This window comes from Zootoca vivipara, chromosome 13 (genome assembly GCF_965207765.1).
Source record: "Zootoca vivipara chromosome 13, rZooViv2.hap1.1, whole genome shotgun sequence".
NCBI lineage: Eukaryota > Metazoa > Chordata > Lepidosauria > Squamata > Lacertidae > Zootoca > Zootoca vivipara.
Window position 1 is genome coordinate 36,085,404 of NC_142596.1, and position 16,750 is coordinate 36,102,153.

Consider the following 16,750-nt stretch of genomic DNA (forward strand, 5'->3'; position numbering starts at 1 on the left):
TAGAAATCTATCTCACTGGAGTTTTCCCACAATAATACATTGAACTATATCCTGCTCTTTAGCACCACCTTGTGGCATACTCTGGGTATGACTGACATTGGATAAAATTCAAAGAATGGGCATTCATTATTTTATAGTGTCAGAGAGAAGGGCGAGGGGGTAGCCCTCCACCCCTAAACTGCAAATGTGGTTCTCCATCAATTTCCCACCAAATTGCAAAATCCCTGTTGGGGCAATACCTTTATTAAGTCAACCAAAATATAACAAAATACAGCCATACCTCTTGTTACGAATATTGCAGGTTGCGTACGACACGGGATACCTACGCGCCGAACCCGGAAGTACCGGAACGGGTTACTTCCAGGATTGGCAGTTTGCGCATGCACAGACGCGACAAATGACGTCATGCGCAGAAGCGCTGAATCGCGCAGTGCACATGCGCAGACGTGGCGCTTCATGTTGCATACTGCTCATGTTGCATACAGGGCTCCGGAACGGATCCCGTACGCAACATGAGGTACCACTGTAGTATACTTTTTTTAAAAAAAAAGTTTTCCAAAACCCTTCATCAGGCTAGTTATTATGAAGATAGACAGATATTTAAGAGCTTGGGAGAACTGAAATGCTTGCACACTATTTTGTGATACTTTGGCTGGCTAAATAAACATATTGCTCTTATACAAAACTTACTCTTGTTTTTGGTATTACCGCAGAATTGTAAGAATTTTCTGGAATAATATCCAGGCCAAATAAGCCTTTTTTGGTCACTGAAACATAAAGGAGAATTCCATGAGCTATCATATTTATTTAATGTGTTGCAGGATGTGAACGGGTTTTAGATAAATGTTGCAGAAACTAATCCTGATAAGAAATAAAACAGAAGAAATATATTATCACAAGCCTTAAATGGGAAACTGTTTGATAAGGAGATAAGTTCTTTACAAATGTACAGTAATCACATTCTCCATTAAAAGCAACATGGGTTGAAGAGTTTCTAGGTAAATCCTGCTGGTCTTTCTGCTCTGCATTTAAAATATTGAACAGAAATCTTAATCCTGGATTAAAAATTCAGAAGGCCTAGTTGTGTTCTCAGGTGGAAATGGGTTGGGGGGTTTTCTCCAAAAGGGACAGTTAGGGTTTTTCTACAGTGCAGCATGCCACAAGCAAAAACATTATCTGAAAAGCACTTTAGAGCTCCTCATAGTCTGTTTAGGATTATACCATCCTGAATAATCCGGTGTCATATTCGAATGGTTGCTAATTCCAGATTATTCATCATTAAGTCTATATAATTCATTAAACTGATTGAAGGTTGCAACCCTAGATATTAGATTTAAAAATGTAAAACCAAAAAAATAAACAAACCCCTCACAACATTTTCTATACTTCTTTTCCACTTTGTGCTTTGGAATTCTCTTGTGGTATAATAAGGTCCTGCAGACTGTAATTCTGAAATGAAAGGAAATATTAAAAGGAAATTATGTTTTCCAACATGCCTCTGTATGTCTCCCTATTTATGTCGCCAAGAAGAGCAGTTAGCCCTAGGCTGCCGCCACCAATTGGGTCTTTTAGAGCAATCAACAAGCGGCACTTTCTTTCCTCTGTCACTTCAGATGTTGTTAGCAGGCAGGCCAATTGAACGGATGTGCGTTCATTTTGCTCCAAGGTGGTGGGCTGCAGCAGAGTGCAGAATAATTCAGGGAATATGAGCGGGGAATTGCACTGCGCTACCTTTACTGGGAATGCACCTCAGCTGTCCAGGGTGGGGCAGACAGAGATAAGCTCTGAGGCTTTGAACCTGACAAACCTTTTGTGAAGGGTAGCTGAAAAGGCCTCAAGGGCTGCCCACCATGAATTCTACTGGGCTTTTACCAGCTTAATAGTTATTCCTGATGCCTTTGATCCGATACACTTGTGTGACAACCAGGTAACAATGGGTGTGTGTAACAATGCAAATCCAATCTGGTGGCATGTGAACTTGTTCATTCATGAGAGATCCCCTTCTATGGAGGCCCAAATGACTGGTTGAGGGGTGTGGAGAACAGATGGGTTCTTGATGTAAAGGCATTATAATGTGACCACTGAAGCATTTCAGAATTTTCAGGTGTTCTCATCTGAAGAATCATAGAATCATAGAATTGGAAGAGACCACAAGGGCCATCCAGTCCAACCCCCTGCCAAGCAGGAAACACCATCAAAGCATTCTTGACATATGCCTGTCAAGCCTCTGCTTAAAGACCTCCAAAGAAGGAGACTCCACCACACTCCTTGGTAGCAAATTCCACTGCCGAACAGCTCTTACTGTCAGGAAGTTCTTCCTAATCTTTAGGTGGAATCTTCTTTCTTGTACTGTAGTTTGAATCCATTGCTCCGTGTCCGCTTCTCTGGAGCAGCAGAAAACAATATATCTCCCTCCTCTATATGACATCCTTTTATATATTTGAACATGGCTATCATATCACCCCTTAACCTTCTCTTCTCCAGGCTAAACATACCCAGCTCCCTAAGCCGTTCCTCATAAGGCATTGTTTCCAGGCCTTTGACCATTTTGGTTGCCCTCTTCTGGACACTTTCCAGCTTGTCAGTATCATTCTTGAACTGTGGTGCCCAGAACTGGACACAATACTCCAGGTGAGGTCTGACCAGAGCAGAATACAGTGGTACTATTACTTCCCTTGATCTAGATGCTATACTCCTATTGATGCAGCCCAGAATTGCATTGGCTTTTTTAGCTGCTGCATCACACTGTTGACTCAGGTCAAGTTTGTGGTCTACCAAGACTCCTAGATCCTTTTCACATGTACTGCTCTCAAGCCAGGTGTCTCCCATCCTGTATTTGTGCCTTTCATTTTTTTTTTTGCCCAAGTGTAGTACTTTACATTTCTCCTTGTTAAAATTCATCTTGTTTGCTTTGGCCCAGTTGTCTAATCTGTTAAGGTCATTTTGAAGTGTGGTCCTGTCCTCTGGGGTATTCGCCACCCCTCCCAATTTGGTGTTGTCTGCAAACTTGCTCAGGATGCCCATCATCCAAGTCATTGATAAAGATGTTGAATAAGACTGGGCCCAAGACAGAACCCTGTGGCACCCCACTAGTCACTACTCTCCAGGATGAGGAGGAGCCATTGATGAGCACCCTTTGGGTTCGGTCAGTAAGCCAGTTACAAATCCACTGAATGGTAGCATTGTCTAGCCCGCATATTACCAGCTTCTTTACAAGAATATCACGGGGCACCTTGTCAAAGGCCTTGCTGAAATCAAGATAGGCTACATCCACAGCGTTCCCTTCATCTACCAGGCTTGTAATTCTGTCAAAAAATGAGATCAGATTAGTCTGACATGACTTATTTTTCAGAAACCCATGCTGACTTTTAGTGATCACAGAGTTTCTTTATAGGTGCTCACAGACTGTTTGCTTAATGATCTGCTCTAGAATCTTGCACAGTCATTTTCATTGACTGACATTTTTGCCCTTTTTTTGTTTTCAAATCTAGAGTGTTGACGTTTTGGCCCTTGTCTTTCATCTGGAGCAAGCTGTCAACTTGTGAGCAGCTGGGGCACCGGCTGCAGCACCTCCAAATCATCAGTAGCAAGCGGAAGGCTCCAAATCAGACTCAGCTAATGAGGTAAGGCCTGGAGGTGGGAATTCTCCTGGTAGATGTGAACAGGTCTGTGTCCAAATACATCAAAACAAACTATGCAATTCACCAAAAAAAAAAATTCACAGTTCCTATTAGTAGTATTGGCCAGGAACCAAATAACTACTCCAAACATGCCCAAGCACCCTGGCACAGCCCAGTGGGATATTCTTTCTCTCTTTCCTTCTTGTATATGCTGATCTGTGACAAGCTGGTAGGCAGATACAACTTCACAAATCCAGCCTGTTTCCAGCCCTTACAGCATTCAAGATAGATGTGGACATTTGTAAGCAATAACTACTGAAATCTTAAAAGCCAGGAGCACTGTGTCATCTGGTGGCCATTGGGATTGGTAGGATGGAAGGTTGGGTGGCCAACAGTAGGCAGAGGCAGAGCCAATGGCAGACAAAACTAACTAATTCTAGTTTTGTTCCCATCCTTCCCCCTGCAGGGTTCTACAATGGCAGTGCTGAGGTTAAGAAGGAAGAGGCAGTGCCACCCTGTTCAAACTAGGAAGGCTGGCAGGTGGAGGCTGGCTAAAGATAGAGTGAGGGTGCACCATGTACCCTGATGGACCAGTCACCACTCTTTGTCATGGCCTTGCTCAACTTGGAAAGAGCTCCCTGAAGCTAAAAACTGTGGGAGATGTTGATTAACTATAACACAGAAATGCTTAGGGTTGACTTTGTGGGTTTTTTTATGAGTGAGGTGGAAGACTCCTATCCTGTTGCCCAAAATTGCTCTTTTTCCGGAAATACGTTTCTGTTCCATGATGCTTATGGTCCATACAGCTGCACCTGAGAGTTTTAGATTAGAACATATTTTTTATGTGTGCCCCCATATTCCCACCCACACAGCTTCCATTTCTGTCTAGCAAAAAAAGAGGGTTGCCCAGGAAACAAGCCTGGCAAGCACTGACGCAGCTGTTGGGAATATTTGTACCAGCGCCTACCTTCTGCTCCTTCCCCCAGCTGCAGTGACCTCAGATACCCCCTTGAGAACATCCAGCATTTCATGACCCAACGACTACATTGTATGCCTTATATTTTTATTTGACTTTTGTTGCTGTTGTTTTTGGTTGGATTTTTTTTTTTTGTGTTTTGAATCTTCTTAGCTCTGAAAAACCAATCCAAAAATTATATTTTTGCCTTTACTGAATGAACTGATCCAGTCCCGTGGACCACTCTGCCAGATGCATACAGGATCTGCTGGCATAATGCAGCTGTTGGAACATCTGATACCTTGTATTGAGTCAAACCCATTATGTCCATGTAGCTTAATATTATCTACACTGACTGACAGCAGCTCTCCAGGGTTTCGGGCAGAAATCTCTTTCAGCCCTCTTTGGAGATGCTGAGGATTGAACCTGGGACCTTCCGCATGCAAGGTGAATACTGTACCAGTGAGCTGCAGTCTTTCCTCATAATGGAGGTGTGCAAATAGTTTTATTAGAATTGACCCCTGTGCCTGCCTCAGTGCTGAGTGATGCTGGGCTGTCAGAGCTTGAGTCAATACAGCCTTTGCCAACCTGGTGCCCTCTATACATTTTAGACTACAGTTCCCATCAGCCCCAACCGGCACAGCCATAGGAGGCTGATGGGCATTGTGCTCCAAAACATCATGAAATCACCAGGCTGAGTTAGTGTAAAGTCTGAACTGGCAAACCATCATTTGGATCAGCTGACAGTCCCAAGAACCAGAAAGCATGGTTTGCAAACCCACTTCAAACCATGGTTAGTGCTGTGGGTTGGTGTAATGTCTGAATTGACAAGCATTGCTGCTTTTGTTGTTTAACCTCCAGAAGCCCCTGGAGGTATAAGCAAAGAAGCAGCTCTAAGCCATGGTTTTACCTGCCTGTTTGGAAATTTCAAACTATAGTTTGTGTCTATAGGCAATTAATTAATTAAAAGCATTTATATACAGCCTGTAAGGGGCATGGGTGGCGCTGTGGGTTAAACCACAGAGCCTAGGGCTTGCCGATCAGAAGGTGGGCGGTTCGAATCCCTGCGACGGGCTGAACTCCCGTTGCTCAGTCCCAGCTCCTGCCAACCTAGCAGTTCGAAAGCACGTCAAAGTGCAAGTAGATAAATAGGTACCGCAAAGAGCGGGAAGGTAAACGGCGTTTCCATGTGCTGCTCTGGTTCGCCAGAAGCGGCTTTGTCATGCTGGCCACATGACCTGGAAGCTGTATGCCGGCTCCCTCAGCCAATAACGCGAGATGAGCACCGCAACCCTAGAGTTGGTCACGATTGGACCTAATGGCCAGGGCTTCAGTAGGAACTAATTCCAATATGGTTTACAATAACAGCATTAAGTACAATAACAATATTAAGAGAAAAAATATGGATTGCCAAAAATCTAGCCATTCCTCTCTTGCCTTGAACCTGAATTTATTTATTTCTACCCTGGTTTCAGAAAAGCCAACATATTTCTTTCTCTTCTGATTGACATGACTCTTGGGATACTACTGATGTCCTGGCTGTACCAGAAGAATCGAATTGGTCATCTTGCCAATGCCCTTGTTCCAATGGCTGATGTAAGTTTTTGGCTGAGCCTCATGCCCCTGAGGCCAGCACCGTAAAATTTTCCAATTTTACCACTTTCACTTCTAGAGCATTTACCTTTCCATCCAGTTTATCAAATTTCTGTGACAGTATCTCCTTGAAGTTCTCTATATCTGACCTTACTTCCAAAAATTGATTATTCATAGATTGTTCCAGTCCTTTCCTAAATTCTGCAGAAAGCTCTGCCTTATGTCTGCCTTATGCCTTATGATTTATGTGTCTTTTCAATATCTTCCTGTGCTGATGCTCTCCTTTCTGTTTCACTGTCTCCTGTTTTGGTTTCTCTGCCATGTCTATTATCAAAACAATTGCTTAAAACTTCTGTCTCAAGGTCATTTCACTTCCTTATCTCTTTCTCACTCTTAAACTTGTATGTAGAACTTCCCCCACTAGTCCTATCACAACTCAGTTTTATACTCATATATATCAACAGCTTCACTTTTAAGAAAATTTCAGACACTTCAAAAATAATCCAAAGTAAAAGGAAGGATCACACATATATACACAGTTTAACAAGAAAAGAAACCTGGTTATTATCACAGTCCACGAATGATGTTATGTTGTTCCCTTGATGGCAGTCTGATGCTTTCAAAGTCTCTAGTCGTATCTTATAATCCTCACTGTATCTTGTAGTCCAAAATAATTTATTTAAAATCCAGTATGTTCCAGACGTAAATCAGTTTTGTAATCCAAATTGTATTTATAATCCAGGTGGTATTTGTGATCTGAATGATATTTATAATCCAATATATCATGTTCTCCTCAGTTTTTATTCCAATGTGCGGCCCTGCTCATTGAAGGTTTTTTTTTCCCTTTCCTACTCCCGCTCTCCCAGGCACTTCTCCTCCCTGAGATTGCTCCCATTTATGGAAAAGTGTTCCCCTGTTGAGCTTTGGTAGGATTTGTCAAGATCCAGGGTCCTTTAAAATTTATCTGATTTATTTATTTATTTGCAATCCTTTAATCACTTTCATTCATAAAAACAATTTCTCCATTCATGAAAAACTGAGGGCACTCCACTCCATTCATGTATACAGTCAAACCTCAGTTTGTGACCGCCTCCATTTGCGACCGCTTCGGTTTCCAACCACCACGGACCCAGAAGTGTTTACATCCGGGTTCCGCGGCACTCAGATGCGCAAAAGCGATCTGCGCAGCGCGTGCATGCGCAGAAACACTCTATCAGCACTTTGTGCAGGCGCAGAAGCATGCCTTCAGCGAGCGACCGATTCGGGGAGCAACCGACTCCGCGGAACGGATTGCTTTTGCAAACCGAGGTACCACTGTACAGTACTCCTTTTAAAAGTTCAAAGAGCAACAGATCAGTTCTTTGTACCCACCAAAGAGATGGTTTGCTAATAGGTAGCTAAGTGCAGCTTAAAAAGTAACAAACGACTGATGTATTTCCCAGTGTCTTTGATCCCATTCACAAATTTATACTGCAGAGTCTGTCCTTCAAAATACGGGAGTTGGCTTCCTTTTTAAACTCTGTCTTTGCCAAATTTAAATTAATTCCTAACTTTATATTTTAAAGTCCAAAAGGTTTGGCAATTAGTACCTCTTTAGAAAGACTGCTGCTTCAGGTGGCGATTTGTGGTTTCGGCTTTCCCGAGCTGCGATAGAGCCATGGGCAGACTCAAGCCGCTTCTCTCGCCCCCACCACCACCCCACACTACCGATGCAGCAGTGGAGCTCCGTGAGCGCGGTGAGTCCCTTCTAGCCTGGCTGGTCCCCTTGAGACTCCACTCATCCGTGGGGCTTTTTAAGGGGGGTGCCTAACCCCGGCATGCACCCCTGATGCTCAGAGTGCCCGGCAGTGGTCGCCTCTTAAATAGATGCTCCGCTCCGCGCCGCCATTTCCCTCCGCAGGCAAACCGGAAGCCTACAAAGAGTCATCTAGTCCTGCCCTCTGCAATGCAGGAATCATAGCAGTGCGGTTTGGGAAGTGTTCCAGGGCCCAGATACTGAAGTTTGGAGGGCCTCATTTGGCACTTGGGCATCACGTTCCCCATCCCTGGTTTAAATAAATAAATATTTATTCTACCTTCTACAGTTTCTAGAGAAGACAGTTGTCCATGTCTATTTTATAGCACAAAACACACACTGGAGTATTAATCACCTTGCTGAGAGACCCTTCTGCCTCTCTCCTCCTTTCCCAATGATGCCACACATGGAGGCAATCAACAATGGGTAAAATTCTCCCAACTGCCTGCACTTGCAGGTTCAACCTGGCATCTGAAAATCAAGATGTGCTTTTCCTGGCATCCGTTTCCTCCAGCAGAAGCAGTTCTGGAATGAGTCATGAGCATTTGATGGCGCATTGGGAACTCCTGCTCTCTCACTCTCTCTTTCTGGTGCAAGTTTGCTTTCATCCACTGAATGAAGCAAAGTTGCCTAGGAAATAAGGTTCATGTGACAACAAGGACCTAATTTAAGTGTTCCTTTCCCCTGAAATTCAGTGAAAGAAATGACTAGCGCTCTCTTGCTTTTCTGTCTCCCCTCATTTTCTCTTAATGAACCATTCAGCCCAGACTGGAATAGAGTCCTACAGAATCTGGCAGTACAGTATAGCTTCTTTACAAAGAAATTACCAGGCAATAGCCAGTTTTTAGGCTGCAAAAGCAAGGGTGGGGAATCTTCCTTTTCTTTTTGGTCATTGAGAGATGCAGTCTCTTGGTGGTGATATCTTAAGGCTGCCTACTAGAGGTGGGTGGAGCCAGAGTGTAAAATGGGTTGTGCCAGAACTGAAGATGGTCCCCCCACTTCTCTCTCTGCCTCCCCCTCCCCCACATTTTCCCTCAACACCAGCAGGAAAATAGGCCAAGGACCACATGAGGGCTGAGGGTCAGACATTTAACAAGGCTTCTCCTACATCTCTTTTCTGTAGAGCTGTCCAAAAGCTGGCAACTTGCAAAGGCAAGTCTCCCTCTGATTAGGCTTTGGGTTGACTGAATATGATTTGCAATACCTGCCTCCAAAAGAATTACAGCCCCCATGTACATTTCAATGGAGCTTGTGCGGACAGACCTTCTAGTGCAGGTGTCTGGGACCTTTGGCCCTCTAGATGTTGCTGAACCACAATCCCCATCGTTCCCAGCCATTGGCCATACTTGTTGGATTTCTGGTGAGAGTTGTGCCCTTTGTTGTGCCCCTTGTTAGTCAGTGGGTAAGAAGATACTTTTGAGCTAAAAAAGCCAATGCAATTCTGGGCTGCATCAATAGGAGTATAGCATCTAGATCAAGGGAAGTAATAGTACCACTGTATTCTGCTCTGGTCAGACCTCACCTGGAGTACTGTGTCCAGTTCTGGGCACCACAGTTCAAGAAGGATACTGATAAGCTGGAACATGTCCAGAAGAGGGCAACCAAAATGGTCAAAGGCCTGGAAACGATGCCTTATGAGGAACGGCTTAGGGAGCTGGGTATGTTTAGCCTGGAGAAGAGAAGGTTAAGGGGTGATATGATAACCATGTTCAAATATATAAAAGGATGTCATATAGAGGAGGGAGAAAGGTTGTTTTCTGCTGCTCCAGAGAAGCGGACACGGAGCAACGGATTCAAACTACAAGAAATAAAATTCCACCTAAACATTAGGAAGAACTTCCTGACAGTAAGAGCTGTTCGGCAGTGGAATTTGCTGCCAAGGAGTGTGGTGGAGTCTCCTTCTTTGGAGGTCTTTAAGCAGAGGCTTGACAGCCATCTGTCAGGAATGCTTTGATGGTGTTTCCTGCTTGGCAGGGGGTTGGACTGGATGGCCCTTGTGGTCTCTTCCAACTCTATGATTCTATGATTCTATGAGATATTCCAACCCAGGCCCCAGCATTTTTTCAGACCAGCCCTGAATCCTTTCATTGTTAGGGATGCTTAATACGGTATGAATGACTGCAGCTAAAGAAACCGTCTATTTCAGGCTGTGGGTTCCCCACCCCTGATCCTTTCCAAAATGGTTAAGCACTGTGGGTTTCATACTAGGCTAAGTTGCAAACCACAGTTTTATGGATCTCCAATCCTGTGGCCAGACATGCAAAGCTGCAGGCACCAAGAGATTCAAACACGTGCCGTGCCACAAAAGAGCTTTCCTCTATCTCGGATGTTTAAATCTTTAATTCCGGTGGATGCTCTAAATATTAAATGAGATCTGTTTCTAAAGTGTCTTGCACTTCCCTTTGGAACAGCAAGTCAGTGGAAGTCAGCGGTGGCACAGATCAGCCCTGGATCCCAGCCAGCCAGGCCTCAGATGGGAGCGAAACCGAGGGAGATGGCACAGTCAGTCTGGTTATTAATGAAAACTGCTCTAGCCTGTGGCTGAATCTTGAATGCCAAATGCTGTGTGGCAAACATGGAGATAACCTCAAGTTCATAAATCATAGAAACTAGAGATCTGAAGCCAAATACTCGGTTCATTTATTTTGAATCAGAACACGAAATCCAGCCCTCCCAGGCTCCTTGGCCTTCAGTCATTCCCACTGGCAGCATTCAGTCTCTCCTGTCACTAGACCCTATACCAGGCTCTTCTCCACCAACGCCATCAGCTTTCTGCTGCCTTCACAACAGCTGTGCCACTTGACAGCATCAGCACAGGAGTGCTCCTGAGTACTAAATACCTTGAAAGGATTTCCTGTGCTTGTCTCTTCTTTTCTTTCAGTATACATGAGTTTTCCATGCCATTTTGCCATTCTCTTCCTGCCATTTCCGTCTCGTGGCCAGAAGGACACAGATTCTTCCCTTGTTGAACTTTACAGTGGGCAATACCAGGGTGGCACTAGAATATTGTGGACGGTGTTTGGAAGAATAGTGTGCTACCAAGGCTGCATGTCAGAGGAGTGGGTTGGAGAATCTGAATAGCAGATCCAATGTCGCTTCAACGTGGTAGTGCAATGTGGGGATAGCAGGAGGCACAGATGTGATTTTCCTTCCCCAGGAAGCATTATGAGGCTGGATCAGGACAGCAGCCCATCTAGTTTAGCATCATGGTGGCCAACCAGAAATCCATTATGGGAAGCTCACGAGAGACACTCTCTCCACCTGAAATTCCTAGCAACTTGTAGTCCAAGTCTGTGGCCTACAATATTCTTATTGTAACAGTGAACGTCACAATTTAACTTTGTGCTGTGTGAAGGTCATAAGTTGTAAAGAAGACATGGGTGCTGTATACCCACCTCCATCCCAGACACCTCAGATGTGATGATCCACTCCAGTAAAGTATTGCCAGCTAGCTCCACTCAAGCAGCATCAAAACCCAGAGGGGCTGAGCAGTCGAAGGGCTGATGGCAATGACTTGTTAGCCACTTCTGGAAACACAAAGGGTAGCGTAGCAAGTGGCCTTCAGTGTAAACATAAAACTTGGCTGCTAAGCCCATCCCAGGATAATTGTTCTTGCTACTTAAACAAAAATCCATCTTCGCTGTATCCATCACTGATGCTTCAGATGAAGGTTTTAAAGACAATGAAATATTTAATGGAGGAAAGAATCCTGAACTGCCACTATTGAGGCTCCAGATTAATTGCAGAATACCCTTCATAAATGTCTCTAGGTCAGCTGATAAGTAGAGCAGAACTACTTATCTTGGGAGTATGTCTTTAGGCATGAGCCGTACTTTACTGTAAATAGAACATTTGCTTTAAGTAAAACAATGTGCTTGTCTCTAAAGGGTAGGAGATTTCTAAAGGTTGTCTTCCTTGCATTTTCAAAGAATCTTAAGAGACTCTGTCTTATCAGGTACACTTGAGAAAAGGCAAATGTGTGTGTGTGTGTGTGTGTGTGTGTGTGTGTGTGTGTGTGTGTGGCATGTTCAATATATTGTCTTATTTATCAGCCTTGGAAATAAGCCCACAATAAGTATTTATTCCTCATACATGTTACTACACTTCCTTGTGTTAGTCATTATGGGGGGGGGGGGATAGAAAACCAAATACTGGGGGTGGGGGGAATCCTGCCCGGTTGTGTGGAGGTCATTTTAACCAACTAAAGGCAACCAGGCATGTGGCTATTTGCAAGGCTGAGGATGAAAGAAATATGATACCTCAAAGGTCAGATAGCATGCACGATTGTCTGTTCTCTTCTTGAATTTCATTCAGAAGTCAGCTAAAGCAAAAAGAAATGCTTCTTGACCCCATGCATAGTTAAATTATGAGATTTGCTATGTGAAGATGTAGGGATGGCCACCAACATGGAAAGCTTTAAAAGAGGATTCAACAAATTCACTAAAGAGAATGCTCTCAATGGCTCCTAGTCATTATGGCTATATTAACTCCAATATGGGAGATCATATGCTTCTGAATGCCAGTTGCTTGGGATCACAAGCAGGAGAGATCTCTTGCACGTGTGTCCTGCTTGTGGGCTTCCCATAGGCATCTGGTTGGCTACTGTGAGAACAGAATGTTGGCCTATGTTGGCCTTTGGTCTAATGTAGCAGGGGCTCTTCTTGTGTTCTCTTGTAAAACTCCTACCATTTGAAATGTGTCAGGCCCTGATAAATTATTTCTATTGCCCCTTTCATGTCCCCTCTGGCCTTCATTCCCATGGTGGTAACTTCCCTCCTTCCCTCTCTTTTGCAAGTCTACTGAATGGTGTGTTCTTAAGCCCACTGATGTTGATGGACTTTATCCAAGTATCCATTCTGTTTTCCCTTAATTTGCACACGTAGCTCTTCCTAAGATGTTCTTTACTGTACAATGTTCTTTTTCTGAAGACCATATGCTCTCCTCTGCTGCTGAATGTTTTGCTGACTCGCCAACCGGTGATCCAGTTTCTGGAAACGTGGTCTTCATTTTATACCATCAAACAACTTTTTCCCTCCACAACACGGAAAAATAAAATCCATTCCCACCAACAAATTTCACTGTGTACTCCAAACAAGCTGAATGTTTCCAGTACAACCATGAAAACATTATTTTTCCTTCCACAAAGGAAAGAGTAACAGAATCTTTCAGATGATCTCATCTTTTTGCGGGGAGCACTTTGCACACACAACAGAACAGCTTTCTGCTAACCCCAGCTGTTTTATCCTTTTATGGTAGCATGTGGCCCAGCAGCTCCAGGACCTTCTGCAGTGGCTGATGGGTGTGCCAGCTGGTTTGAAAATGAACAGAGCTTTGGACCAAGTGTTGGGGCGGTTCTTCCTTTATCACATTCACCTTTGGATTAGTAAGTGCACCTGCTTTTACCTGTGATTTAAAACAAGAGAAAGAATTTTGTGAACTTTTCCAAATGTAAAGGATTTTACTTTCACTTTTAAAGTAAGGTCATATCTAGGTGACCTGCTTTTTTAGCGTTCTTCCTGATTTGTTTGCAAATGACTTTGCATCGGAGCAAGTATTGTCAGACTGTTTCGACTGCATTTCCTCATCACTTTCCTTATTGCAGAAAGACAGATCTTTTGGAGAAGTAGGTTTCCCCAAATTAACTAGTGATGCCAGCAAAATTGCCATGCTCTGGTAGCATTTGAAGGACCCAAGATACAAGGCAAATCATGCAGAAGTTGTAGTCCAATGTATCAGGAGGGGACTGGAATGGCAAAGACTAAAATAGAGCCTGTCCATCCACAAGGAGGTCAGCTTTTGTGGCCAAATGTGCTTATAGTCCGTGGAATATTGTCTGGAGCAGTGTTTCTCAACCAGTGTGCCTCCAGATGTTTTGGGACTACAACTCCCATCATCCCTAGCTAGCAAGACCAGTGGTCAGGAATGATGGGAGTTGTAGTCCCAAAACATCTGGAGGCACACTGGTTGAGAAACACTGGTCTGGAGGACAGAGTGAATTTGGAAGTGAGCCACTCAAGATTTAAGCCAAATCTGCTCCATCCTTGTTCCTGTGCTTAACTAAATCAGTTGCAGGGATGCTGTTCATCAACTATGCACCACTCTACTTCCTTTATGTTGACAGGCTGAAATGCACCTGCCATGAGAATCAGGCAAAAGGGTAACGTGTGCTTACTGGGATTTGTGATTTGAATGAACATATTAAGACCCATGCAAACCTCTATGGCAATCTTTCACAACCCAGTGTCCTCCAGATGTCTTGGACCAATAGCCTAGCCATCATGGCTATTGGTCAGGATTGATAGGAGAGCTGGAGCCCACAAACATCTGGAGAGCACCTGGTTGGGGAAGATTGCCTTAAGGGGTCACCCCTTGGAGACGAGAGTATATGAGAGGTTTGGGTTTTGTCCTTAGCCTTTTGAGGAAGATGGTAGTAGTGGGGAATATTTTGATGCTATATTGGTTTCTTTCTGTGTTTCAGAAGTCTCTCAATGAACAGAAGTGATTTTTTTTCAGTGTTGCTCTTTCCTTTTCTTTCTTTCAGGTTATATCCATCTGATGTCTCCTTTCATTGAGATGATCCTCTGGCATGTTGGCTTATCAGCCTGTCTAGGCCTGACAGTGGCCCTTTCTATCGTCTCCGATATCATTGCACTCATGACCTTTCACATCTACTGTTTTTATGTCTATGGAGCCAGGTGGGTGGAGTTTATCTGCTGCAGCTAGGCATATGCCCATGTGCTAAGAACCACTGTGAACTCATGTGACAAATATAGGACTCCTTTGAGTTATTTATGACTCAATTAGGAGCCACTAAATGCCGCCCGGCACGCTTTCACTAGCGTCTCTGCTCCGTAGACCCGGGCTTGGCAGTAAAATATAGCAGATTTCTTCTTTTCTCTTCTCACGCACAGCGGTAGCTTGTATAGCCGTTGGATAAAAAACCTCTTAAGAACACACAGAGTCCGAGGTGTTCTAATAACTACTGAAGTTTATTTTACAGAGAAAACAATAAACGACCTGGTGAGCTCGCAGACATTTTGCGACCGTCTCCCAGGCAGAATCGAAACCAACTGTTACACAAAGAAATGCTTCCAGTACATTCTGTAACATGATATCTTCCTCAGTGGTCAGGTGCACAGTACACAGTTAACCCCTTGGTTACTTGTTACTCCTCACACCCCCTCTCACCTGAACACTGGGGATAGCGGATATCCAAACTTACCCCAAAACCAACCCTTCACAGAATTCCCCATGTCGTTGGAAACTCAAGGGTTTTGTGAACCCATCTGCTATGTTCTTTTGGCTTGGACAATACCTCAACTTTACCAAGCCTACCTGTATGCTCTGACATACGTTTCGGAAGCGGATGTCTAAGTGTTTGGTTCTGGCCTTGAACTGTCCAGACTCTGCCAGGGCTGGCTACAATCACCCCAGATTTCCTGGACCAAACATCTGTAGTACTCCAACTCAGTGCATGTCGCAGACAACGCACAGAATTCAGCTTCCATGGAAGACATAGCTATTAGGCTTTGCCTGCGCGACCGCCAACCAATCAGGGCATTTCCAAACTTCACTACCAAACCAGTCACTGACTTCCTGTCCTCCTGATTGGCCCAATCAGCATCTGCAAAACAAGTGATTTGTGGCTCACCTTGCGCTGACATCTCCAAACAATACTCTTTGGTTTCCTGCAAATACCTAAGCACTCTCTTAATACTCATCAGCATGTAAGGTCTGAGATTATATCTCACTATTCATGAGATCACTGAGAGGCCTTTGGGCAGGTAGCTTCTCCAACTTTGCAATGTGGAGACAGATTATCACTGAACTCTGAAAAATATGAACCAGATATTGGCCTGATTCAGACATAATGGTCCCATCCAACAAAACATGGTTTGTCAGATCAGGAATGAACATGTGTCCATGCATTTCCTCCCTTCTATTGCTAATCTTAATTCAGCACTTGCTGGGTTCTTAAATCACAGTTTACATGTACATGCAAGCCAGGAAAATGAGGTGTGATTCCTGAAAACCAGATTATCGGACCATAGTTTGTTATCCTAGTTTGTAAGGATCACTCAAGCCGCAGTTTCCTAATACAAAGGTCACAGAAAAGTGTGTTTTCCTAGTCCCACAAATCATGGCTCATTGAATCAGGATTGTTGTGTATCTGAACTAGGCCAAAGATTGTAAAACATCTTGTACAATGTATCAGGTGTTGGTGTTATCTGAACTCTGGAGAGTGTGAGCTATGAAGTCTCAATGATACCCAAGTAATTTAGTTATTATAAAGCAGGGTTGGGGGACTCTGTGCTTCTCCAAAGGTTGCTGAACTAGTTTCCATCATCCTGGCTGGGGCTGATGGGAGCTGGAGTCTAACAGCGTCTGGGGGGGCACTGGTAACCCACTGGTTAAGAACTATGCACCAAAGAATATCTGTGGGATAGTCAGCATGTTGTGTCACCTTTCACAGTGGGGGGGCTAGAAGAGAACATACAAAGCAAACTTTTTCAGAGTTCATCTAGGCAAGTAGTGTCTCCTCTGACTAGTAGCATCTTTCAAGGGTCCCAGGTAAAATATGTTTTATCCTAGCCTTCTGCACTTGTCTGGCCCACCAGAGGGTGCTACACTCTTTACTGTCGCAAACAGGGGGGGAAATGGGGAGAATGTGTATGCATAGTGCATATCACATTTCATACCCAATACGTCAGGGTTACTTTCACCATAGCCTTTCCAAACAAAATGTTCTCTGCTGCATCTTTTGTATCCAAAGACAAGGAGGACAAT

General features: G+C 44.0%; 1 protein-coding gene and 1 long non-coding RNA gene across 5 annotated transcripts in view; one reads left to right on the plus strand and one right to left on the minus strand.

Moving 5' to 3' along the window:
- PIGQ (phosphatidylinositol glycan anchor biosynthesis class Q) overlaps positions 1-16,750 on the plus strand; it is a 37,458-nt gene that overhangs the window by 11,534 nt on the left and 9,174 nt on the right. For all 4 annotated transcript variants that reach the window (XM_060282874.2, XM_035132094.3, XM_035132093.3 and 1 more), the window contains exons 3-6: positions 3,492-3,623; positions 6,051-6,171; positions 13,220-13,346; positions 14,505-14,658. In XM_060282874.2, coding sequence (XP_060138857.1) covers positions 3,492-3,623; positions 6,051-6,171; positions 13,220-13,346; positions 14,505-14,658 — 534 coding nt within the window. The remainder of the gene's footprint in view (positions 1-3,491; positions 3,624-6,050; positions 6,172-13,219; positions 13,347-14,504; positions 14,659-16,750) is intronic.
- LOC148683692 (uncharacterized) overlaps positions 10,583-16,750 on the minus strand; it is a 39,697-nt gene continuing 33,529 nt past the window's right edge. The window contains exon 3 of the long non-coding RNA XR_015946909.1: positions 10,583-13,366. This is a non-coding gene — a long non-coding RNA (uncharacterized LOC148683692). The remainder of the gene's footprint in view (positions 13,367-16,750) is intronic.